The 25,757-nt window shown below is 42.2% G+C and overlaps 1 protein-coding gene across 5 annotated transcripts in view; it reads left to right on the forward strand.

The window, feature by feature from the left end:
* Positions 1–25,757, forward strand: part of LOC149185505 (Tetrapyrrole (Corrin/Porphyrin) Methylase) — a 326,245-nt gene that overhangs the window by 130,078 nt on the left and 170,410 nt on the right. For 3 of the 5 annotated variants that reach the window (XM_089410709.1, XM_089410711.1, XM_089410713.1), the window contains 2 exons: positions 4,875–5,013; positions 5,190–5,334. In XM_089410709.1, the coding sequence (XP_089266835.1) occupies positions 4,875–5,013; positions 5,190–5,334 (284 nt within the window). The remainder of the gene's footprint in view (positions 1–4,874; positions 5,014–5,189; positions 5,335–25,757) is intronic. The other 2 variants (XM_089410710.1, XM_089410712.1) reach the window with 1 other exon arrangement.

The raw sequence follows: 25,757 nt of genomic DNA on the forward strand, positions 1-25,757 counted from the left end.
TCCTACCTCTGTAACAGATGTAGGGATTTTCCCCCGGTGTCATAGATTGCTAGCTCCACAGGCTGAGCCAGATCTATGCTCTGATACCATTGTAATATCCCGTTTCAGGGATATCCCTCAAACCCAATCAATCTCTAACTAGATAATCAAACTCTAACTAGATAACACACATGTGATACAGTAGCCGGAAAGATAAAAATAACAGTGATGCATCATACAATAATATAAACACGGGATACAAGCAGATACTCAAGAAATGCAGAGAGAAATGCTAAGCCATATTATTATACTCAGTAATGGAATGAGTACAAGAGGTGATCTTGCATAAGGCAAGTGAAGAAATACACTCAGGATAATAAAGAAATGGCCTCTCTTTGAACTGCATCCAAGCTGCTGGAGAACTGCTATGCTGCTGCTACTACATGGAATCAAGTGAGGATTTGGGGCTATTCCCCTCCTCAGAAAATGCTGAAACTCTGGAATCAGCCTCTGCTCAACAAACCTAGAAAAACCCAGAAAGCTTTTCTGGAATAGCCAACCCCCGGAAATCACCCCTTTGGGGATCTACGCAATCCCTCAAGGCTCTGCGCTGCCACTGAATAGAACCCTCCAAAACTTAGCCCGAAACTCTGCCAAAATCCTCCAATATGCAAGGGCTGATCCCTTGCTCAATCTCCCAGCCCAAATCCTCCTCAAAACCCCAATCCGGAACTCCCACCAAAAGGAACTGCATCCCTCTCTCTTAAGACTGCGCAGTCCTCAAATTCACAGCTCCTCCTCAACTCCAAAGATCAATCCTACTGCAAAAGACTGCTGAAAACTACCTTGCCCGAGCAGGCACTCGAAGTCCCCCGGGCCTAAGGGTGAGATCTCCGAACGGAGACACTCAATGCACTAAACAGTGCTGCAGATAGGCTAAACAGCCAGCGTGCTCTAAGTCGAAGTGACTAGCTCAAATGCACATCGAATGACAAAATGAGGAGGCTCCTCTCTCCTTTACAACTTTGGCCTCTCTCAATTCCAAGGCGCACCTCCTCCAACGTAGCTTTTCTCTTGCCATGTTTTCCTCTCCATCTGTGCAGTCCCTCCAAGTGTCTACGTGGGCCCTCCTCTACGTGGTCCTTTGGCCCCCTTGGCTCCCCCTTTAAGTTACAACGTTGTGCTACTAGGGAGTGACTTTATTCCAAGAGTGAGTTATGACCCCCTTTTCTCACCTTTTTATTTATTAATAACTATAGAAGGCAAAATTGAGCAAAATCCAATATTCCAATTAGCCATGGCTAATTAGGAATATTACAAGACGGCAAAGGAATTGTGGGATGACTTGAAGAAGTTGTACCAACATACTTCCGTGCAGAGGAAGATGTTACTTGAGAATCAGTTGCGGTCATAGCAAATGCAAAAGGGGGACCAGATAGATCACTTCCTCGGACGGTTGAAGGAGATCCAGGACCAACTGACTTCCATAGGGGCCACGCCGGATGAGGAGATGTTGGTGAGGACCGCACTTAAAACAGTCTCCGAGGAGTGGGAGACATTTATCCAGAGCATACTGGGCAGGGCGGATCTTCCAGATTGGGCAGAATTGTGGGCGGCTCTTCACCAAGAGGAGATCAGAAAGCTGAGCAAGATAGGAAGTAGTAGCAAAGGAGTCCGGATCAAGCAGGAAGAGGAGCAGGATCTAGCTCTGGCATCTACGGGAAAGCAAGAGAAGAGGAAGAAAAAGGACCTCCAAGGTCAAGTGCTTCAACTGTGGGGAACGGGGTCATTATGCGAACCAGTGTTCGAGGAAGAAGAACAAGGGAGAGGCGTTTGACTCTAAGGCAGCACCAACGAAGGCGGAAAAGGAGTAGAGGAGGATCACGATTGTGCCATGAGTGCTCATGTACCTCTAGAGAAGAGCTGGCGAGACATCGAGTTGTAGTCAGGAAGACTACAGGCGATGAGGGGCAGGATCCCTGAGATACCCAACCTCTTGGATTATACCTTGCTATGGGAGCCCCAAAGAGGGAGTAGCAGCACTGGCGGATGTTGGTAGAGACGGATGCAAATGAAGCGACAGAGAGTGCTATAGTGCAGGAGTCCCCGGGTAGTGCGAGGCTAGCAGGCTGCAGCAGTGCGAGAGGCATGGAGAGTGTTGCAGCAGTGCAGGATGGCATGAAGAGGTTTGCAGCGGTGCGAGATGTAGGGAGTTGTTGCAGCATCGCAGAGGCAATAGAGGGAGCACTTGATAGCGACAAAGGGAGCTTTAGCATTGGGAGTGTTTCTAGCCTGACAGGGATGTCAGTAGTTGGGTGGATTAGTTACTTGCTTATCAGTAACTCAGTTGCAGTGCAGTAGCAGTATGCAGTAGCACGATGCAACATGATGAGAAGGGGTTACAGTGCAGATGCAGCGCTGGGAGAAAATATCAACAACAACATGAATGCAGAGGGAGCTACCTTACGGACGTAGCAGTGGCAGTGGCAGGGCCATGGGCATCAGTACAGGATGCAGCAGTGCAGAGGATGTTGGGCTGGGAGGCCTAGCATCAGCACAGGTACCGGTGCCATATAATCAGACTAATGCTCAGTGAGGAGTATTACTGGAGCACAGTCCTCGCTAAGAGGGAGTGTTGATTTGGGGTAGCATTGGATGTGCTCTAGCCATGAAAATTGGTGGAGAGGCTAAAGCACATGAGATCTCCAAGACCCATAAATGGTTTGGGTAGATTCTAACCGGTTTGGGAGATATTAAAATAATTAATATTTTTAATGGAGATCCTAAGTCTAAACTTAGGAAAAATAAAATATTAATGGGTATTAATATAAAACTGGGTTAGAAGGTTCCAAAAGTCATGGATCAAGCCAAATCTAATCGTAGCTGTTGATTAGAGATTTAATCTCAATTGTTGAAGGAGCAACAGGAAAATTATAAGACGAGGCTTGAGGGTCAATTGGAAGATACACCATAGTGATCAGTCATTCGATTTACTAGAGCGGGGTTTGCTAAGTAAATTCGAATCAGTGATCAGCAGCGAGGGGCAGTGAGTACTGGACAAAGAGGCAGAGATAGTGCCGAGAGACTAGCGCAGAGGAAGAGAGACAGACGCAGAACCCAGAGCAGGTCACGCAGAGCCCAGCAGAGACAATGCAGAAGCCAAAGGGCCTGCGTCATCCACGCAGAGGGCAGCGAGAGTGACGCAGAGGGTCCCAGAGGCTGGGCATTGCCTCAGAGGGCTGACACAGAGGGTTCTGAGGCTGACACAGTTGCTGGAGAGGGTTTCGTGGGACAGGTTTTTTGAATACCTGTTTCCGAATAGAGGTATTAATGCTGGTTATTTTTCTTTGTCGAGTGAGCCAGTTTGGCGCCTAGCTGTACTCAAGGAAATACTGCGTAATAATAAACCCTCAGAATTGCTGCATGATTTTCTCGCATTGGGTTTTTTCGGGGATGAGTTGTCCAAAAATAACGGTGTCACTTGTGTGTTTGTTTTCTTTCAGTTGTTGATCTGTAGATGTTGAGACTGTATTTTGTTTATTTCGTTATTTATATGTTTTAAATAACATGTTCAAAATTAACAAGTAGAAGAAATAAACTAGAAGAATACAGATTAAATTTCTAATGGATAGACTTAGAAATTTCAACAAGCCCCCTCAAAATGAGAAAACAGCTAGCATGCAAGGTCATTCATGTGGTATGTGTGGCATGTGTGGCTTAAGAATGGTGGCCGAATCTCCCAAAAGTGCTCTAATGGTCCTTGGGCGTGGTCTCCAATGTGTAACCAACTTCTCACTCCTGCAAATGGTTATCTCCAAGGTAAGCAAAGTCAAAAACAAGTCCATGATCAAAGGAAGGTGCTCCAATGTCCTTAGAGAGGTGGACAACTTCCCAATAATGATGAAACATGCTTGCAAATACATGTGAAGTGGTTGAGAATTCAATGGGAGGTGATGTGGCATCCTCCAACAAGGCATCATGCATGAGGAATTTCCTCAAATATTCCAGGGCGTTGTAGGAAAGGGCTCTCCATATTCCAAGTGCATCAAAATATGTAGAGGCCCCTCGTGGAGGTGTTTTATATGATCTCAAGGGCCAGATACATGTCATATAACTCAAGAGTGTTAGGGAAATAATCACCTAGGCCTAAGTATGACATACATATATAGACCCATGCTTAGGCTAAAGGAAAAGTGTGCTTCTAAGTATAATATCCTTTACAAGGATATAGCACAACTTTTGCAAAAGTGTAAAGTGAAAAACCTTGGGGATGTCTAAGTCGTGTTCTAATAGATCCACCCCAAGATATTGCACTCCCTCCTTGACCATAAAAGATCTATATGAGATGGTTAGAACGAGCTATAAGGGCAGGGCTATCCTTGAAATGAGGAGTAAGAGGATGGGCCATGACAAACCACAAGGGTCTAGAGAAACCTCCTGTGTTAAAGAAGATCCTTTACATAGATTACTAGCATTTACTAGTGAAAATACATAAAATACATAGTCACAACTTTTGGTTCATCATGATACATAACAATCCTCATGAAAGTGCATTCGATCATGGAACACTAGGGTTGGAGATTATCTCAAAACATGCATGAGATCAACTCAGATGCTGGAACAATCTGATGAAAAAACTGTGGCCATACCGATGTGAAACTGAGGGGTAACACACAGGATTCTTGCCATGGAGATATGTATATTTTAATGAAGAGCAATAAAGTTCCGAGTCAAATATAAAGTACATCTGAAACTGTAAACACTAGGCTTTAGTTTCTTATGTTTCTAATAATTGTAGGAAGACTACTCTGGTGTTGAACTTAGTTCCCTCATTTCCAAAAGCATTTTTTCTTATTTACTCATATAATTTGTCTTTTTTGGTATGCTATTCCCAGATTGATGGACAAATTACAATTTTTTATCAGGTAAGAGCCTGTATAGAGAAAAATATTCGTATCTATCCAATTCCAGGCCCCACTGCAGTCATAACTGCTCTTACAGCTTCTGGTTTGCCAACAACTGAATTCTCATTTGGTAAGCAGTCTATTCAATCTTGAAATGAGTTATCGATGTGTTCAATACTAGAAAGGTGCTATAGTTTCTTTAGTTGTTTTTCATTTTTATTGCAGACTGACATGAATTCAGAGCACATACTTATCTGCAATTTGAAATGGTATTTTTGTTTCTCATATTGCACTAATTTTTTGCAGTTGGGTTTCTGTCCCCTCACAACAGCACACGAAAAACAAAATTGATGACTGCTGCAAAGGAGGGAGCAACTCAAATTTTCTATGTCTCTCCACACAAGCTTCTGTCCTTCTTAGAGGAAAGCATTTCTGCTTTTGGTGACACAAGGTGAAATATTATTGACCTGGGATCTCACTATATAAATGGTTTGATGTTTCAATATGATCTTTCTATATGGATATTATTCTTCTCAATCTGGTGCCACAGATCAAAGATAAAAATATTTTGTGGTATTGTTTCACATTGTTCACTTGGGATAGGAAGTCTGTATTAGACCAAATGTGCTTAAAAATACGTTTGAGTATTGTAACTTGAAGGTTATACAATCTTCATTTTCAATTCCAAGTATCATTTATGCTTGGGTGTTATCACTTGGAAATACCTTTGATGGAAAGACCCAGAAGGTGTCTGGATAATTGAAGAAAAAGTGCCAATGTCACTGTTACCCACCAATAGTGGGTAAAACATAGGAGAAAGCTTTTCTCCATTTTTGACATCCAGCCAGTCAGCAGCCCTATGATGGTCAACATATAGCATTATTCCACAGTTCTCTGCCTATTTCTTCGGCTAACGTTTTGACCCATTTGGCATTCTTCTTGATGTTGATTTCTGATAGCATCAGATGTGCTCTAACACTCAAAATTTGCAGGGAGGCTTGGACACATGTATTCCACAATACCCAGAAATCGTTTTGGGAAATTCCACCCGAAGACAATTTCGCCTAAGTCTTAACTTAGGAAATTAAAATAATTAATGGGTATTAATCAAATTGAGGGTGAAACTTCTAGAAGAGGACGAGGATCAAGCCAAAATGATCTAAACCATTGATTAGAATCTAATTTGAGCCATTGATTCTCAACAGGAAGATTATAAGAGGAGGCTTGATGGGCATTTGGAAAACACATCAGTGAGAGATCAAGAAATTGAATTTCTCAGAGATGGCAACACAACAATTGCTAGAGAGAAGATCAATGTGATTTCTTGTAGTGAGGGGCAGGGATAGTTCCAGTTGGAGATTTTCCTGATTCGGGAATACATCACAGAGGAGGCAGAGAGAGATCCGGAAGAGGCAGCGTAGGGCTCCTGCTGGGCAGCATACGCTGACGCAGAAGCAGCGCGAGCCTGAGAGGAGAGTCGTATTTTGCTGGAGAAGTCGAGTTCTGAAGCCAGAAGTTGGGGTGTGAGACCGAGAGGGCAAAAGTCGAAGTCTCAGAGGAAAATCGATCTGCAGAAGGAGTGACGCAGTCCCCAGAATCTATGACGCAGGGCCTACGTAGTGACTGCGCAGAGGCAACAAGGGACTAGCCATTTTGTGGCTGGATCAGTCAGAATCACCGTGTTGATTTGGGGTAGCATCGGATGTGCTCTAGCCATGAAAATTGGTGGAGAGGCTAAAGCACATGAGATATCCAAGACCCAGAAATGGTTTCGGGAAATTCTACCTGGTGAAGGAGATATTAAAATAATTAATATTTTTAATGGGTTCCTAAGTCTAAACTTTAAGAAAATAAAAATATTAATGGGTATTAATATAAAACTAGGTTAGAAGGTTCTAAATGACATGGATCAAACCAAATCTAATCTTAAATGTTGAAAAGAGATGTAATCTCGGCTGTTGAAGACTCAACAAAAAAAGTATAAGAGGAGGCTTGAGGGTCAGTTGGAGATATACTGAGGGAGACCAGTCAGTTCGATTTCTAGAGCGGGGCTTGCTGAGAAATTCGAACTAGAAGACTGGATTGCAACAAAAGGTAGCGAGTATGTAACAGAGAGGCAGGGACAGTGCCGGAGGACTAGCGTAGAGTTCAGAGGGGTAGACACAGAGCCAGAGGGAGCCACGTAGAGGAAACTGGACTGCGCAGTCACTGGAGGGCCTGCTTACGTGACGCAGAGGGGCCAAGTGCTGACGCAGAGAGGCAGAAGCTGACATAGAGGGTCTAGGCGCTGCACAAAGGCTAGATGGACAAACGCTGAGCCTAGGGGAGGCGCGAGAGGATTTATCTCTGTTGGGTGAGCCAGTTTGGCACCCTAGTTGTACTCAAGAAAAGTTGATTAATAAAATCTTCCTCTGCTGCACCGGTTTTCCCGGATTGGGTTTTTTCGGGGACAATTGTCCAAAAATATCTGTGTTGATGTGTTTGATACTTGTGCATGTATTTCTTTCTGTATTCTGGTGTGATATCTGCAGTAGAATTTATTTTAATATTTAATGAAGGGATTTCGTAAATAACTTATTGGAAAATAAGTAGGTAAAATAAATCAGTTGCAGCAGTAATAGAAATGTCACATGGTATCAGAGGAAATTATTAGAGACAGGAAGGGAAAATCAATTATGGATCGAGATCATGATGAATAGGCATCTACGTCAGGAGCCTCGTGCAGATTTTCAGAAAATGGCACAAGAGATAGTAATTTCGATTTCTCTATGTTGGCTTCCGGATTGGAAGAAGTTGCTTGTGTGATAAGCTCTGCATCATCAGAGGTATGGTATATAGACAGCGGAGCCTCCTGGCATATGATAGGAATTTAGGAATGTTTCTCAAATTATCAGAAGGAAAGGATGAATTTTCAGATCACCATGGGGAATAAGGAAAAGTGCACTCCAGTAGGGAAGGGTACCATAGTTTTTGAAACAGAAATGGGAGAGCGGTTCCGTGCTACCAATGTGCTGCATGTGCCAGGACTGGGGATGAACTTACTTTCCATATCATAACTTCAAGGCAAGCGCTATGATGTTTTTTTCATTAAGGAGAAAGTATATGTCAAACACTCGATTTGGAAAAAGAAAGTGGAAATCGGAATCAGAAGTAATAGGTTGTACAGGTTACAACTAGAATCACTGTTAAAATTGGAAACTAGGGCCAAACTCCATGTGGGTCATATTATTTATGGTAGCTGATATTTTTATTGGATCCCTCTCATTGAGAGGTGTAGGGTTGATCTAAAAATCATCCGATTCCGATAAGTATTTATGAAGTTATGAATTTATTTATGTTATGGACAAATTGTTAAGTCGGCCAGCAACTTATGTAGGCTCAGAAGCCCAATAGTCATGTCTATTCAACCTCTACGTTTTAGTATAAATAGAAGAGGACTTCAAGTCATTTCTACACACTTGGATCTCTTCCTCTCTCTACTTGTCTTTGGGTTTTAGTAGGAGGAGAGATCCTAAGGAAAAGCCAGAAATGCCGGAAAATTCGGAATACCGGAAAAGCCGGAAAAGCTGGAAATGCTGGAAAAGCTGGAACTGCTAGAAAAGCCGGAACTGCCGGAAATAGCCGGAAAAGCCAGAATTGCCGGAAAAGCTAGAATTGCCGAAATAGCCGGAAAAGCCGAAATAGCCGGAAAAGCCGGAACTGCCAGAACTGCTGGAAAAGCTGGAATTGCTGGAAAAGCCGGAAAAGCCAGAAAAGCCGGAAATACCGGAAAAGCTGGAAATGCCGAAACTGTTGAAACTGTTGGAATTGTCGGAAAAGCCGAAACTGCCGGAAAAGCGGGAACTACCGGGAATTGCCGAAACAGCAGGAGCATCTGTCTCCAAAGGAAAACAGCATGATGTATGGGATCATGGGCAGCATAATAAGCGGCATGATGATATGAGCATGGGCAACATAATGATGCATGATGATATGAGCATGATCAGCATAATGATGAATGAGATCATGAGCATGGGCATCTTGATGATGAATAAGACCATGGAAGATGCAGCATGATGAGCAGCATGAAGGTGAGAGTAGCTCAGTCATCAAGGTTCAACACATGTGACAGTACAGCAAGGTGTCACACAGTAATGTGCAGCAAATAGACGAGATGCAGCACTATGATAGGTGAACGAGTCACCTTAGAGAATCAGTTGAAGCAATATGTCTTCAACTGATCTCATGATGATATCAAAAGTGAAAGTGATTGACTTCTATTGTAAATGTACTATCTCTCTCACTTTCTCTGCTGAAATTTGAAGAACATAAAAGAAGAATTGATCAAGGGTTTCCCCACATTGTGGGGTTTGTCCCTGGCTAGCGCCACATCGTGTGTCCTCTTGTCTTGGCTTGTCCTCTGCGATTTATATTTATGTTCTATCTGCAGTTTACTTTATGCTGATGTGATTGCTAATGTGGAAAAGAAATTGAAATAAATTGTTCTAGCATAGAACATACCTAAAATTAACATGGTATCAGAGCTGAGGTGAAGATAATGCCCAAGCAAGAGTGAAAGAGCAATCACCAAAGACAATAGGGACAAGACAAAAGGATCAATGGGTTCCACATCTCTCTTCTAATTTCGCTAAGGGTGGAAGGAAAGGCAGATGCCTTGGTTGCAATAAGTTCGGCCATCATTCAAAGGAGTGTTCGAATAGCACAGACACATCTCTTGATGAAGATAACAATCATTCCAGGGACATCTTCAATGATCAGAGGAATGATAAGTAATGCAGGTCATCAAGGAAATGGTTGACTCTTCAAAGAAAGCAAGGAACCCCAGAATCTCTTTTATGTACCTGATCGCAAGAAGAACCTGGTGTCCATCTCGGAAATGGAAGTTTAAGGTTTCAGGGTGGCACTCATCGATGGAAAGGTACGTGTTTGAAAATAGATTTTTCAAAGATGTTTTAGAGTTCAGGGTTGTATCAAGTCCACTGGGGACCATGTCCATTGACTCAACACCGGAGGTCTGTGAGTCAGATGGTGATCGGGATGCCTGAATTCAAAAAGAGCATGAAGGTACATGTCTGAGATGTACTGAAGGAAAATCTTACAAGGGGACCATTCCCCTCATGTAGCAGGTCCACAGGTTTGGAACAACCCGTGGAGTTTGAGATTCATGAACGGGAATCTCATGTATATAGGTGGAAGAAAGCCCTCTATGGCTTGAAGCAAAACACCCCAGGCGTAGTATGAGAGGATTGATAGCTGTCAGATGAAGCTGAGATTCACTAGGAGTGAAACTAATCCAAACCATTACTCGAAGGTTGTGGATGATAGACCTCTCATATCGGCACCTTACGAGGACAACCTATGTATAACAGGTGCAGACCCTCTCATTTGCAGAAGTACGAGGGAGTTGGATTCCGGATGTGGAATGATAAACTGCAAGCCTGTGACTACCTCGAGGATCTTAACTTTCAGAAGTTACATGGTAGTGATGTCGGACCAGATTTGGGAAATGGTGAGCTCATATTTGGTTGAGCTTCACTGGATTGGTGCCTAGAATCTTCTGAGGTATCTTCGGGGCACAACCTCTCATGGATTGAGATACACTGCAGGAAATATGAAAACTGCATGATTATTCAAATGCTGACTAGGGCACGCAGTGTGGAGGATCACTAGAGCACTTTTCAGTGCTGGTTCTCTTTGGATTTTTCTTCGATATCATGGATGAGCAGGAAGCAGAAGTCGGTTGTTATAAGTATCGTCGAGACCGGATACCTAACTACGAGTATGACCTCGTATGAAGTTGCCTAGTTGTGGAAACTCTTCAGTGAGGACAAATGATGAATACCATTGTGATTCTCTGTGACATCCAGAGGTGGGATTCGATTATTGAGGAATCGCATATTCAATGATTGCTCCAACAGATAGACATCAGATACTGCCTTATCTGGGATATGGTAAGTCAATGAGCAAGGAGGCTCCATCGCACTGAGATGATGTACAGGTCGCTACACTTTGTGAGAGCCCCGGGGAAGGATCAAATTTGTGATTTTCCTGAACGACTTGGAGTTGTCGAGAGACCCTTGTAAAAGGGTCCTGCATGTTGCATACATTGAGCTCTGGGAGCTCTGGGGGCTTGTGGTTCTTACTGGAGCAACATACGACCACAGGGTGACTCACCCTCCCCTGGTGGTGCGCACTGGAACAAGATGATTTGCTCTCTTGTGGGACAAGATGATTCGCTCTCTTGTGGGACAGGATGATTAGCTCTCCTGTGCAGCAGGATGATTAGTTCTTTTGTGAGGTCTGGATAATGTGTTCTCCATGACAAAATGTAGCAGGATGATTAGTTCTTTTGTGAGGTCTGGATGATGTGTTCTCCATGACAAAATGTAGCAGGATGATTAGTTCTCTTGTGAGGTCTAGATGATGTGTTCTCCATGACAATTGTAGCAGGATGATTAGTTCTCCTGTGTGGACGGGATTGATTAAGTTCTCCCATCGAGGCATCCTACTCATGCAGTCAGGGACTCATGGGATGTACCTCGCATCTGATCAATGAGCATGGAAATGTAGATAGGGACCATAGTAGTACCGATGGGCGCATCGTTGTATCTACCGTACTCCCTACACTAGGATGACCTTCATTGATCTGGGATCAATGATACTGGTCTGGGATCAGTGGTAGGAGTTGTACCTACTATGACGCTGACTTCAGGTCAGTTGAGACTGGTCTGGGACCAGTGGTACATACTCTGAGACTGACTTCGGGTTAGTGTAGGACTGGTCTGGGACCAGTGAGAGTGGTACATACTATGACGCTGACTTCGGGTTGGTTGAGACTGGTCTGGGACCAGTGGTACACACTCTGAGACTGATGATACTGGTCTGGGACCAGTGGTAGGAGTGGTACCCACTATGACGCTGACTTTGGGTCGGTTGAGACTGGTCTGGGACTAGTGGTACGCACTCTGAGACTGACTTCGAGTCAGTGGAGAATGGTATGAGACATTCTCGATCAATTCTTCTTCTTCATAGTTCAGCAGAGCTAAGTTGAGCAGAGCAGAGCAGAGCCAACAGAGTTGAGCAAAGCCAACAGAGCTAATAGAGCTGAGCAGAGCAGAGCAAAGCCAGCAGAGCAGAGCAGAGCCAGCAGAGCTGAGCAGAACAGAGCAAAGCCAACAGAGCAGAGCAGAGCCAGCAGAGCTGAGCAGAGCCAGCAGAGCTGAGCAGAACAGAGCAGAGCCAGCAGAGCCAACAAAGCTAGCAGAGCTGAGCAGAGTAGAGCAAAGCCAACAGAGCCAACAGAGCAGAACAGAGCCAACAGAGCAGAGCAAAGCCAACAGAGCTGAGAAAAGTAGAGCAGAGCCAACAAAGCTGAGTAGAGCTAGCAAAGTTGAGCAGAGCTGGGCAGAGCAATACAGGGCACTAATGGCAGAGATAGTACAGTCAGACATATAGATCAACGGATGGAGTTCTCCCTAGTTGAGAGGGAGTGTTAAAATTGGCAACTAGGGCCAAACTCCATGTGGCTCATATTATTTATGGCAGCTGATATTTTTATTGGATCCCTCTCATTGAGAGGTGTAGGATTGATCTAAAGATCATCTGATTCTGATAAGTATTTATGAAGTTATGAATTTATTTATGTTATGGACAAATTGTTAAGTCGGCCAACAACTTATGTAGGCTCAGAAACCCAACAGTCATGTCTATTCAACCTCTACGTTTTAGTATAAATAGAAGAGGACTTCAAGTCATTTCTACACACTTGGATCTCTTCCTCTCTCTACTTGTCTTTGGGTTTTAGTAAGAGGAGAGATCCTAAGGAAAAGCCAGAAATGTTGGAAAAGTCGGAATACTGGAAAAGCCGGAAATGCTGGAAAAGCTGGAACTGTCAGAAACGCGGAAAAGCCGAAAAATCCGGAACTGTCGGAAAAGACGGAAAAGCCGGAACTGTCGGAATAGTCGGAAAAGCCAGAACTATCGGAAAAGCCGAAACTGTCGGAAAAGCCGGAACTGTCGGAAAATCCGGAACTGTTGGAAAAGCCGGAACTGTCGGAAAAGCCAGAACTGCGAGAAATGCTGGAAAAGCCGGAACTGCCGGAAAAGCCGGAACAGCCGGAAATACCGGAAAAGTCGAAAATGTCGAAAATGCCGGCACTGTCGGAAAAACCAGAACTGCCGGAAAAGCAGGAACTACCGGGAAGAGCATCTGTCTCTGAAGGAAGGCAACATGATGTATGAGATCATGGGTAGCATAATAAGCAGCATGATGATATGAGCATGGGCAACATAATGATGCATGATGATATGAGCATGGGCAGCATAATGATGAACGAGATCATGAGCATGGGCAGCTTGATGATGAATAAGACCGTGGAAGATGCAGCATGATGAGCAGCATGAAGGTGAGAGTAGCTCAGTCATCAAGGTTCAACACATGTGACAGTACAGCAAGGTGTCACACGGTAATGTGCAGCAAATAGACGAGATGCAGCACTATGATAGGTGAACGAGTCACCTTAGAGAATCAGTTGAAGCAATATGTCTTCAATTGATCTCATGATGATATCAAAAGTGAAAGTGATTGACTTCTATTGTAAATGTACTATCTCTCTCACTTTCTCTGCTGAAATTTGAAGAACATAAAAGAAGAATTGATCAAGGGTTTCCCCACATTGTGGGGTTTGTCCCTGGCTAGCGCCACATCGTGTGTCCTCTTGTCTTGGCTTGTCCTCTGCGATTTATATTTATGTTCTATCTGCAGTTTACTTTATGCTGATGTAGAAGGTGAGCCTCTAATACTAGTATTATATGTGGATGATCTCTTTCTGATAGGTTCATCCAGGCTCATCTAGGACTGCAAGAAGAATCTAGCCACAGAGTTTGACATGATGGATTTGGGACATATGCATTATTTCTTAGGGCTGGAAGTTTGGCAGCAGAAGGATAAAATCTTCCTTAGACAAGGGAGGTATGCTACAGAGATCCTGAAGAGATTCAGGATGCAGGACTGTAGGCCGATGGCTACTCCAATGATCACCAACTGGAAGAGAATTGATGTATTAGAAGACAAAGATGTCGATCCCACCTTATACAGGCAGCGCATAGGGTCCCTGATGTATCTGGTCAATACCAGGCTAGACATTTGTTACGCTGTCAACACCCTCAGTCAGTTCATGGTGGAACCAAAGAGGGCTCATTGGGTCGAAGCCAAACATGTTCTCAGATATTTACAGGGAACAATCGATTATGGACTCTTGTACATTAGAAGTAAGGATATCAGATTGAGTGGGTTTACTGATGCAAATTGGGCTGGAAGTTCAGTGGATCGGAAAAGTACCTCTATGTACTGTTTCAACATTGGATCGGGGATGACCTCCTGGTGCAATAGGAAACAAAAATCGGTATCTCTAAGTTCAGCGGAAGCAAAATATATGGCTGCTAGCACAAATTCGTGCGAAGCCATATGGCTTAGAAAATTGCTTGTAAACCTATTCAGAATAAGGATGGAAGAGACTAGGATCATGTGTGATAATCAGAGTTGAGCTACACTCCTATAGGAGAACAGGTGGCAGACATCCTTACCAACACACTTAGAAGAACAAAGTTTGCTTATTTCAGGGAGAATATGGGGATGATAAAGAATCCATTTCAGTGGCAGAAATGGGTATGGTATTGCAGTGCAGATGCAGTGTTGGGAGGAAGGACTAGCAACAGCATGGATGCAGAGGGAGTTGCAGTGCAGATGTAGTGTTGGGAGAAAGGACCAGCAACAACATGGATGCAGAGGGAGCTGCTGTACAAATGTAGCAGTGGCAGTGGTAAAGCCATGGGTAGCAATACAGGATGCAGCAGTGCACCGGATGTTGGGCAGGAAGGCCTAGCATTAGCACAGGTACCAGTGCTGTATAATCAGGGTGATACTCAACTATGGAGTATTATAAGAGCACATTCCTCGCTAAGAGGGAGTGTTGATTTGGGGTAGCATAACATGTGCTATAGCCATGAAAATTGGTGGAGAGGCTAAAGCACATGAGATCTCCAAGACCCAAAAATGGTTTGGGGAAAGTCTACCCGGTGAAGGAGATACTAAAATAATCAATATTTTTAATGGGTTCCTAAGTCTAAACTTAGGAAAATAAAAATATTAATGGGTATTAATATAAAACTGGGTTAGAAGGTTCTAAATGACATGGATCAAGCCAAATCTAATCTTAGCAGTTGATTAGTGATGTAATCTCGGCCGTTGAAGACTCAACAGAAAAAGTATAAGAGGAGGCTTGAGGGTCAGTGGGAGATATACTGAGGGAGACCAGTCAGTTCGATTTCTGGAGTAGGGCTTGCTGAGAAATTCGAACTAGAAGACTGGATTGCAGCAAGAGGTAGCGAGTACGTAACAGAGAGGCAGGGACAATGCCGGAGGACCAACGCAGAGTTTAGAGAGGCAGACGCAGAGCCAGAGGGAGCCACACAGAGGCAACTGGACTATGCAATCACTGGAGGGCTTGCGTGGGTGACGCAGAGAGGCAGAAGCTGACGCAAAGGGTCTAGGAGCTGCGCAGAGGCTAGATGGACAGACGTTGAGCCTAGGGGAGGCGCCAAAGGATTTATCTCTGTTGGGTGAGCCAGTTTGGCACCCTAGTTGTACTCAAGAAAAGTTGATTAATAAAATCCTCCTCTGTTGCTCCGGTTTTCCCGCATTGGGTTTTTCCTATGACAATTGTCCAAAAATATTTGTGTTGATGTGTTTGATACTTGTGCATGTATTTGTTTCTGTATTCTGGTGAAATCTGCAGTAGAATTTATTTTAATATTTACTGAAGGGATTTCGTAAATAACTTATTGGAAAATAAGTAGGTAAAATAAATCAGTTGCTACAGTAACATAATTTTCACACACCAGTGAGAGTGTGAGGTATATCTCACTCATCTCTTTGTCAATAATATTCTCTGTATTAGATAGCCAACAAGGCATCCAAAGATTGTATTCAGAAAACTACTGCTTAATAATACAAACCCTCAGCTGCTGCACCGATTTTCCCGCATTAGGTTTTTCTGGGGACATTTGTCCAAAAATAATAGTGTAATGTGTTGTGTATTTCTTTCTTGCTGAGTTACTTGTTTTCACATATAATTTTAATTGGTGAAGTTTGCAGTGTATTAGTTTCGGTATTTGCTATAGGAAGCAGTAAATAATTTGTTCAATAATTAACAAATAGAAGGAACTTGATGTGAGAATTTCTGAATCTAACACATCAGAAACCCCTACAGCATTTTCTGGTTTAATATCTCCTACTTGTTCTTTGCATTAACAAGTTATTTAAATGCATAAATACCAAAGTAAACACAAATGCAACTTTCACAAATATACAGATGAACAACTGAAATAAACTGAGACAACACAAGGGACACCGTTATTTTTGGACAATCGTCCCCGGAAAAACCCAATGCGGGAAAGCCGGTGCAATATATAGAGGGTTTTATTGTTAAGTAGATTCTGAATATAACTAGGGTGCCAGAAATTGCTCACCCTTCAGAGAATATCCTTGGCAATAATACCTCTATCAGGAGACAGATATTCCAGCTAATCAGCAACCGGATGAACAATCCCACAATGACTCCAGCTGTTCATTTTGCTGGACAGCAAAAGCTGCTCTGCGCACTCCTCTGGAACTGCATCACCCTCTTCGGAATTGCGTCACCCTCTCTGGCTCTACGTTAGCCAATCAACTCTCAGTCTATCCCACAGAATCAGCTCAGTGTAGCCTCTGAAGCTCTTTGCGCCCTCTGTGTCACCCTCTATGGCCTCTGCGTCAGCCCTTGCTATCTCTGCATCAACCCTCCTGGGCTCTGCGCTGCCTCTCCCGGCACTCTGTTGCCTCTTTGATATGCATTCTTCAGCCTTGGATTGAAATCCCTTGCTGAACTGCCCCTGTTGCAACTGATCACTCACTCGATTTCCTCAACAAACCCAACCCCAGAAAATCGAATTCTTGATCTCTCTTAGTGTGTCTCCAACTGACCATCAAGACTCTTATACTTTTCCTGTTGACGATTCAACAACTGAGATTAAGTCCATAATCAACGGCTAAGATTAGATCTGGCTTCATCCTCGTTATTTAGAACTTTCTCACCCATATTATATTAATATTTTTATTTTCCTAAGTTTAGACTTAGGAACTCATTAAAAATATTAATTATTTTAATATCTCTTCACCCGGGTGGAATTTCTTCAAACGATTTCCGGGTCTTGGAGATTTCATGTGCCTTAGCCTCTCCACCAATTTTCATGGCTAGCGCACATCTGATGCTACCAAAAATCAACACTCCCTCTTAGCGAGGAATGTGCTCTACTAATGCTTCACCATAGAACCATCACACTGATATCGGTACCCGTATTAATGCTTGGCTTGCTGCCTCACATCCACTGCACTGTTGCCCATTACACTGCCACTGCCACTGCTACATCTGTACTGCAACTCCCTCTCAAAACGTTGCATCATGCTGCCCATAGCACTGCCACTACTAAATGCTGCACTGCAACTCAGTTACCGAGAAGCAAGTAACTGACTTCACCCAAATATTGACATCCCGGTTAATCTGGAAGCCTCGTGATGCTGAAGCCACCAAAGCTGCTATCCTGTGCTCCCTCTACCGCCACTGCGCTGCTCAACCTATTATGTGCCTCTCGTACTGCTGCAACCTTCACTGCGCTGCTATAGACTTCTGCACTCTAGCACTGCCTTGCCGCTCCATCACACCTTGCTCCACCGGACACTTGTCATCATGCTATTGTCTTTAAGGGCTCGAGTAGCCAAATGTGTTCCAAGAGTTTGGGTGCCTCAAGGATCCTACCCCCGCATGTAGTCCTCCTGACTACAACTCGATGTCACCCCACCTCTTCTCTAGAGGTGCATGAGCACTCATGACACAATCGTCATCAGTCTCCACATCCTTCTTTGTCTTTGCAGGAGTTGCCTTTGAGCCAGAAGCTTCTCCTTTGCCTTTCTTCCTGGGGCACTGAGATGCATAATGTCCTAGCTCCCCACAGTTGAAGCACTTGACCTTGGAGATGTCCTTCTTCTTCCTCTTCACTTGCTGTCTCGCAAATGCTAGAGCTGCATACTCCTCCTCCTCTTTCTTGACTTGAACTCCCTTACCACTACTCCTCGCCTTGGTGAACCTCCTGATCTCTTCTTGTCAAAGAGCTGCCCACATCTCTTCCCAGCTGGGGAGAGTCGCTCTACCCAAAATGCTCTGGACAAACTCTGAGACTGCATTCAGAGCAGTCCTAACCATAAACTTTGGATCCGGTGTAGACCCCACAAGAGTAAGCTGGTCGCGAATTCCTTGTAATCTGAGGAGAAAGTGATCTATCTCCTCTCCTTTCTGCATCAGATATGACCTCAGCTGATTCTCCAATAACATTTTCCGCTGCACGGAAGAGCCCTGGTATAAGGTGGTCAACATCTACCACATCTCATTTGTTGTGTTCTTCTCAACAATATGTGGTATGACATGATCCTTGACCCTGTCTAGGATCATGCATTTCGCCTTCGCCATGGCCTCCTCATACTTCTCATTTGCATTCGGGTCAACTGGGACAACTACGGTTTTCAAGGCATAGTTCTTGATGCGATGTTTATCCAGGATTGCCAGGATCTTGGCCTTCCAGATGACAAAATTGGAAGCCTCGTCCAATCTGTCCTGATCCCTCAATCTGTTCACTGCCATCTCTGCTCCTCTTCTAGACTCCCTCTGAGTCTCGACTTTCCTCTTGGAAATCCTCTTGCCAACTGTCGAATCAATCCTCTCCAATACCCCTTTGCTGCTGCAACTCGGATTTGGATATCTTGGCTAGAAATCCGTCGAGGTAGTGCTTCCCTCTACCTTGGTTCCATCTTCTTAAACACTGTTCTGCAAAGACAGAAACAACGTCCCACCAGCTCCTCAAATCACAATCTGCACAACTCTCTTAGCCCCGACAACTAAAGAACCTGAGCCCTTCTGGCTTTGCGCAATCACAGTGAGAGCTGGATCAACTCCTCCTGGCCTTAGCGTCGATCGTTCCTTATTGAGAAAGATGACTAGGCACTACATAGGCCTAATATGCCCCCCCCTCTGCCTCTGCGTTGGCCTTTCTCTTGGCTCAAAATGCTGACATAAGCTCTGCGTAAGCCTCTGCGTCACCCTCTTTGCACTGCGTCACTCTTCTTGCCTCTTCAGCTCTGGAACAACGCCGTCTCTCGAGACAGCTACTTCTCTGCTAGAAATCCTCAGATTTCTTCTGCCGGTGTCTTCAGTCCTCCTTGACCTACAATCGCTCTGATAGCATGTGAGAATTTTTGAATCTAACACATCAGAAACCCCTACTGCATTTTCTGGTTTGCTATCTCCTACTTGTTCTTTGTATTAACAAGTTATTTAAATGCATAAATATCGAAGTAAACACAAATGCAGCCTTCACAAATATACAGATCAACAACTGAAATACACTGAGACAACATAAGGGACATCGTTATTTTTGGACAATCCTCCTCGGAAAAACTGAATGCGGGAAAACCGGTGCAACGTATAGAGGATTTTATTATTAAGCAAATTCTGAATACAACTAGGGTGCCAGAAATGGCTCACCGTTCAGAGAAGATGCTTGGCAGCAATACCTCTATCCGGAGACAGATATTCCGACTGATCAACAATCGAATGAAGAATCCCACAGTGACTCCGGCTGTTCCTTGTGCTGTACAGCGAAAGATGCTCCACACACTCCTCTGGAACTGCGTCACCCTCTCTAGCTGTGCGTCAGCCAATCAACTCTCAGTCTGTCCCACAGAATCACCTCAGCGCATCACATAGGAAGCCCGCAGTCAATACATACGCCAAATCAGTGATAAGAACACCTCGAGTTGCACCCCAAAGTCTTTTATTATAGTAGAAAAAATAGTTCCCAGCAGGACACTAGTTTACAAAATGCTTTAGCAGCAATTCTAGCCAGAGATCAAGATGACTAGAGACACAACTAACTCCCTAATTTATAGATAAATCTTCCAAATGGAAAAGTAACGACTAGTTTCTTTGATCCTTGTCAAAATAATCTCGGCCGTTGATAAACACTTCAATATCTTTTAATCTTGGCCACTGATTTTTTATTTTTGAGGAATTTTCGAATTTATCATTTAATTCCATTTTAATTAGCTCCAAACTAATTATTTTGAGCTAATTTCCTAAAAAAATTGACTTTGACTTAGCCACCAAGGTCCAACGGTCCAAATTTTCTTGAAATATACAATGTTCCCTTGGTGGAGGACCTTTAAAAATTGACTCTTTTAATTTGACTCCAATTAATTAATTTTTTGGCTTAGGATTTAATTTTATTTTGTTAGAAAAATTAATTAATTTACACATGAGGTGATTTAATTATTTTTCCAATCCTCTAATAAATAAGAATTTTCATTTACAAGACTCAAAGAAGGAATACAAATTTGACTTAGACCCTCAAGACACAACCCATCTACGACACAATATGATCTAGTAAACCAAGTGATTTGTAATAATGTGCATTTTTCAGTATTGGCCATTCCGTGATTGCCTTTACCTTCTCAGGATCTACTGAGATTCCTTCACCATATATGATATGACCTAAGTAATGAATCTTTTTCTGAAAGAAAGAACACTTGGATAACTTTCCATATAACTGGTGTTTTCTGAAGCAAGATAATACTATCCATAAATGGTCTTCATGCTCTTTTTCATTCTTGGAGTAGATGAGAATATCATCTAAGAAAACTTGTAATACTACTGGTGCATTAGTCAACCCAAATGGTACCACAGTGAATTCATAATGCCCAAAGCATGTTCGGGATGCAGTCTTAGAAATATCGCTTTCCGTAATCCTTAGCTAATGATAACCTGATCGTAGATCAATTTTTGAAAAGACAACAACTCCTTTCATTTGGTCGAAGAGGTCATCAATTCGAGGCATTGGATACCGATTCTTTACTGTAGCTCGATTCAATTCTCGGTAGTCTATGCATAACCGTAAGGAACCATCTTTCTTCTTGACAAAAATTACAAGAGCACTGCAAGGTGAAACGTTGGGCCGTATGTGTCCTATATCCAACAGTTCCTTCAATTGAATTTGCAATTCTCGAAGTTTTGGTGCTGTCATTCTATAAGGTGTTTTAGAGATTGGTTGTGTACTAGGTTTCAATTCTATTGTGAGATCTAACTCTCTTTCGGGGGGTAATCCTAGTAGTTCCTTTGAAAATCCATCTGGAAATTCAGCTAACACTAAATATTGTTCTAAGGATGGTCTTTTTTCCTTGGTTACTTCTTGAACTGCATATGCCTGACAACCTTTCCTTAAGCAACCTTTCATTTGCATTGTTGATATGTAGCGTAAAGATGCTTTTCTCTTGATACCTTCAATTTGGATAGTCTCTCCTTCATCATTTATACCTAGAATTCTTTTCCCATAACAGTCTACCCAAGCTTGATGAGCTTCTAACCAATCCATACCTATGACGAGGTCATAAGTTCCTAGGGCTGTGACATAAACTTTTAATTTAGTCGAACAGACCCCTAGATCAATTTTGCATTCCTCCACACTTAAGTCTACGGATTGGAGTTCTCCTGAGGCCATTTCTATCTATCTATAATCATTTTGTTTGTGAGCTACCAACCCACATTTATTTAATGCATATGACGAAATGAAACTATTTGCGGCACCAGTATCAAATAAGATTTTGAATTTTATGCCATTAATAATACCTAAGGATTCTACTACAGTGGATTGATGTGCTGCCTGATTGTTGTTGACTACTGCATGGATTCTATGATTGCCTTGGGTATTTGGTGCTGGTTCTTTTCCTGCTCTATGCAATATACTTGATGAAGCTTCTGGACAATCACGTTGAAAATGCGGTCCTCCACATCCCCAACAATTAACCTGGGTCGGTCCTCTTGAATCATATTGTGAGTTTCTAGATAAAGAGCTTCGTCCTCTTATGCCACTTCCTCTCGCATTTCTTCCTCTATTAGCAGTTCCACGAGATTTCCATGGACTTGTGTTTGATGATTCAGTGGCTATAGTATTAACTACCATGGGAGCTCTTGCTCCTACTCCTCTTGGGGTAAATCTATTACCATAAGGCGGTGGTCTTGAGCTACCTCCCTTGAAGAAGTTTTGGGGAGTCTTTCCTGGAAACCCTAGTTGTAGAGATTCTGTTGGCCCGACATCTTTTTTTATTCCTAGATGCTCTTCTGCATAATGGCCACATTCTACTGCCTCGGCTACTGATGATGGCTTCCACATCCTAACCAAGGCCCTGATGCGAGGGTTTAACCCATATATGAAACGTTTAGCTTAACGTTCATCAGAATCTAAGTAATGAATGTATTTCACAAGCTCCATAAACCTTATTTCATATTCTTCCACTGTTTTATTACCTTGGATTAATTTATGAAAGGCCCCGGCTTGTTGTTCTTGAAAATATGGAGGTAAATACTTAGCGCGGAATCTTCCGTCGAACAATTCCCAAGGGACATTATCCATTGTGAGGTGTAGTTGTTTTTCTAGATTTCCCCACCAAATCAAGGCTCTTTCCTTTAATTGAAATACGACAATTTTTGTTTTTGAAGAAGAGGAGTACTCTCTTAGTGTAAAACATCTGTTCATTCCTTCTACCATGCCTCAGCACATTCTCCAGCTCGTTAAACTATACCTTCTATAGCAATTTCAATTTCAAATTTCAAAACTAAACCTGCTAGGCAAGTCTTACTGGTACCGAGGTCAAGGAGAGTTGTCTCGCGACCTCCTTGTCCTAATGCAGGGTATTCTATCCTAATGCATAATAATACTTATTCTATTGCATGGATAAACCTTAGTTTTTTTTTTTTAAATAGACACTTCAATCTATATAATAAACTAAATTTCTTTCAACTAGTATTTATTAATTGATTCAAAGTTATGTTATGTTACAAATTAGAATGATCATAATAATAATCTAATTTGAATATAATGCTCCTACATTTACATAACATAATTATTGAGAATGATTATTTAAAAAACTACTATTTAATTAATATAACTTACTTATTCCACTTTAAATTATATTTTCAAAAATTGGTGTTTCGTAGATGACCATTAAAATTTTCATTAATTTATTAAAATGACTACTTCAATAGAGAAATCTAAATATATATATATATATATACATTAATCAATCATTAAAACATGAATCTAAAATCTACCAATCAAATAATATGACTGCGTGGGTGATTATATATTAAAGTGAAGAAAAAACAAAATTGTGCACTGAACTAGGCCATATCCTATGTATGCATCTATGACATTTATTATATTTAAACAATGCAGGCCCAATAATATCCCATGGAGTTTATACCTTTGAACACATATATATTTTAATACAGGAAAATATGCAGGCCCACCATTCCTACCACCGCGCCATATGAACCTTGACCTCATCTACCACACCCCATCGATCAATGATTGGAAGCTACAGATCAGACAATGGAGATGCTGTTGGTTCTGGGACATGCGTAGACGTTAGTGCCAAGCTCTCACCCGATGGATCTAACAGCTCATATTTAACCTCATCCAATGTTTGATACTGCTGTCGGGTCCTTCTCGACTTGGTAAGTTGTATGGGTGCCAAATCTGGTGGACTCCAGTGCTCGATTTTTGGTTTGTGCTATATAAATCTACGAAGGGGGCTAGATTTTTCGGCCCATGATCACGTCGTGTTAAAAATATGCTTGGATGTTATAAGCGTCGGGGCTTGGTCTTGGGTGGTTTATTATATTGGACGTGTTATGCTAAGGGTTAGACACAGAATTTTAACTCAGTCTCATCTAAACGGTGACAACGATTGATTACCAATTGATGCCGGCGTACGATGAAGAAGGCTTTTGGTGGCAGCGAGCCTTGGCTTTTGGTGACAACCTTAATAGGTGTAAGTCTCCTTTCATGAAAGCTGTATAGAAAGCCATGCGCTCTATCAGCTGAGTTTAGACGGCTAGGTTTAAATCACAACATAACTTAGGTTTTGCACATGTTATATGATTTTAAAGTAATCTGTTCTCAAATACTGCAGCTTTATCCACCTAGCAAGTACTCATGGCATCATGCTGGCTGGAAGCATTGATCGAATAGCTGTAGCATTCCGTTTCTCTGTACCAACCTTTTGTGGACATTGAACATGACATTTGAGCCTGTGCTTTGTTTCCTCCAAATTGCTAACCAGTGAACTATTGGGTTCTGGTTGCATTAAGCTGTGAGCAGTGGCAAGTTGTAACCCAATGGCAATCTAAAAGTCCATTTATAAATACATGCTTCCACACATACCAACAATACAAATGGCCATTCACCTACAACCATTCTTCTTTCTCTCTTTTGTTGATTTGTGAATCGCTGAAACCATAAGGAACATCAATCAATGTTGGGAAAAGCATTTCAGCCTCCACAACAACGTCCCTTGTTGACATATAGATATAGGTTGAAAGAGCCATATAAGTTGATATACATGCACTTATTCCTCATGGTAAAAATAAGAGAAAACTTTTCCAACTGTTGTTCAGGTTATGCTCTGGATGGATATGTGTATATATGATTGCCGCTTGCATCATCCAAATGGGCAAGCTAACCTCCAATGATATCCCTCTGTAATGATACAGTGACAGCAGATTTGAGTGCCGAGTTTGAAACTTAAATTCAGCGGAACTGTAGAGTGTTGTTTAGATTCATTTAATAGGAAATGCTTATATTCAGTGGGCTACATGTTTTGTTCGCTGGAATTTCGAACCAAACATTGTAACTAGTTGACAAACAACAGTTGAAGAGGCCTAACCTGAGCCTATTTGTAAATTGTAATACAGACCACACTTGCAACTCGGTCAAGAATGGCTGCTTTCTCTATGTTTTTGGTGGCTATGGCAAGGACAATTGCGAGACAAACGATGTTCATGTCTTTTGTTTGCTGGACACTACTACAAATACATGGGTGCAACCTATAAAAACACAAACTTTAACATCTTTTAGCAGGTCCAAGAGTTCTTAACCTTAGCTCTAATACCAAATGTAAGGATCCTAAATTAAAATACCAGAATATGTAATTTATACATGGAATTTAAATAATTTATCTAATGAATACGAACCTATTTGCTCTGCTGTGAAGCTCTACTGCAAATTGTTTTGCTGCAATTCTTGTTCTGGCTGCAATTCTTGATCCGGCTCTCTGCTCTGCTGCGAAGCTCTACTGCAAACTGTTCTGCTGCAATTCATGTTTCGGCTGTGTTACCAAAATGGCCAAAACCACCCTGCTGCACTGGGTACAACCTGGGTACTTAGTCTCAGAATGCTTTCCAATCGAAGCAATCTGATCCCCCATGCCCAAAAACTCCAGTACAATCAAGATTCAAGACTCAAGAGTGTCTGTATCTCTGTGTTAAAATTGTTCTCCGTTTTTCCTCCTCCCTTTCTCAAGATTTCCTTCCTCCTTTTAATTCCTCGTCCACCACCTTCCTCCCATCTCCGTGTCATTGTTTTGTTACGTGTAATTTTATAAAATCAAATCTTATTTGATTTTGTTGATTTTATTTGGATATGGAGATTTGATTTGGTAAAAGTTTATTTATTATTTTAATAAATTAATTTGATTTATTTAATTTATAATTTTAATTATTATTTTATTAATTTTAATTTTTAAATTTAATTTGTAAATTAAAATTAACATTTTCTTTTAGTTTAAGGATTTATCATATATATGATATTCTGGTGAGGTATTAATTCATTACCTTAATTTATATCTTTTCTTGTAGTAACCAGCTTATATATAGTGCGATACATGCGGTTCCA

Source organism: Pinus tabuliformis, chromosome 3_1 (genome assembly GCF_031772625.1).
Source record: "Pinus tabuliformis cultivar Carrire ecotype Pingquan chromosome 3_1, CPIR1, whole genome shotgun sequence".
In the NCBI taxonomy this organism is placed as follows: domain Eukaryota; kingdom Viridiplantae; phylum Streptophyta; class Pinopsida; order Pinales; family Pinaceae; genus Pinus; species Pinus tabuliformis.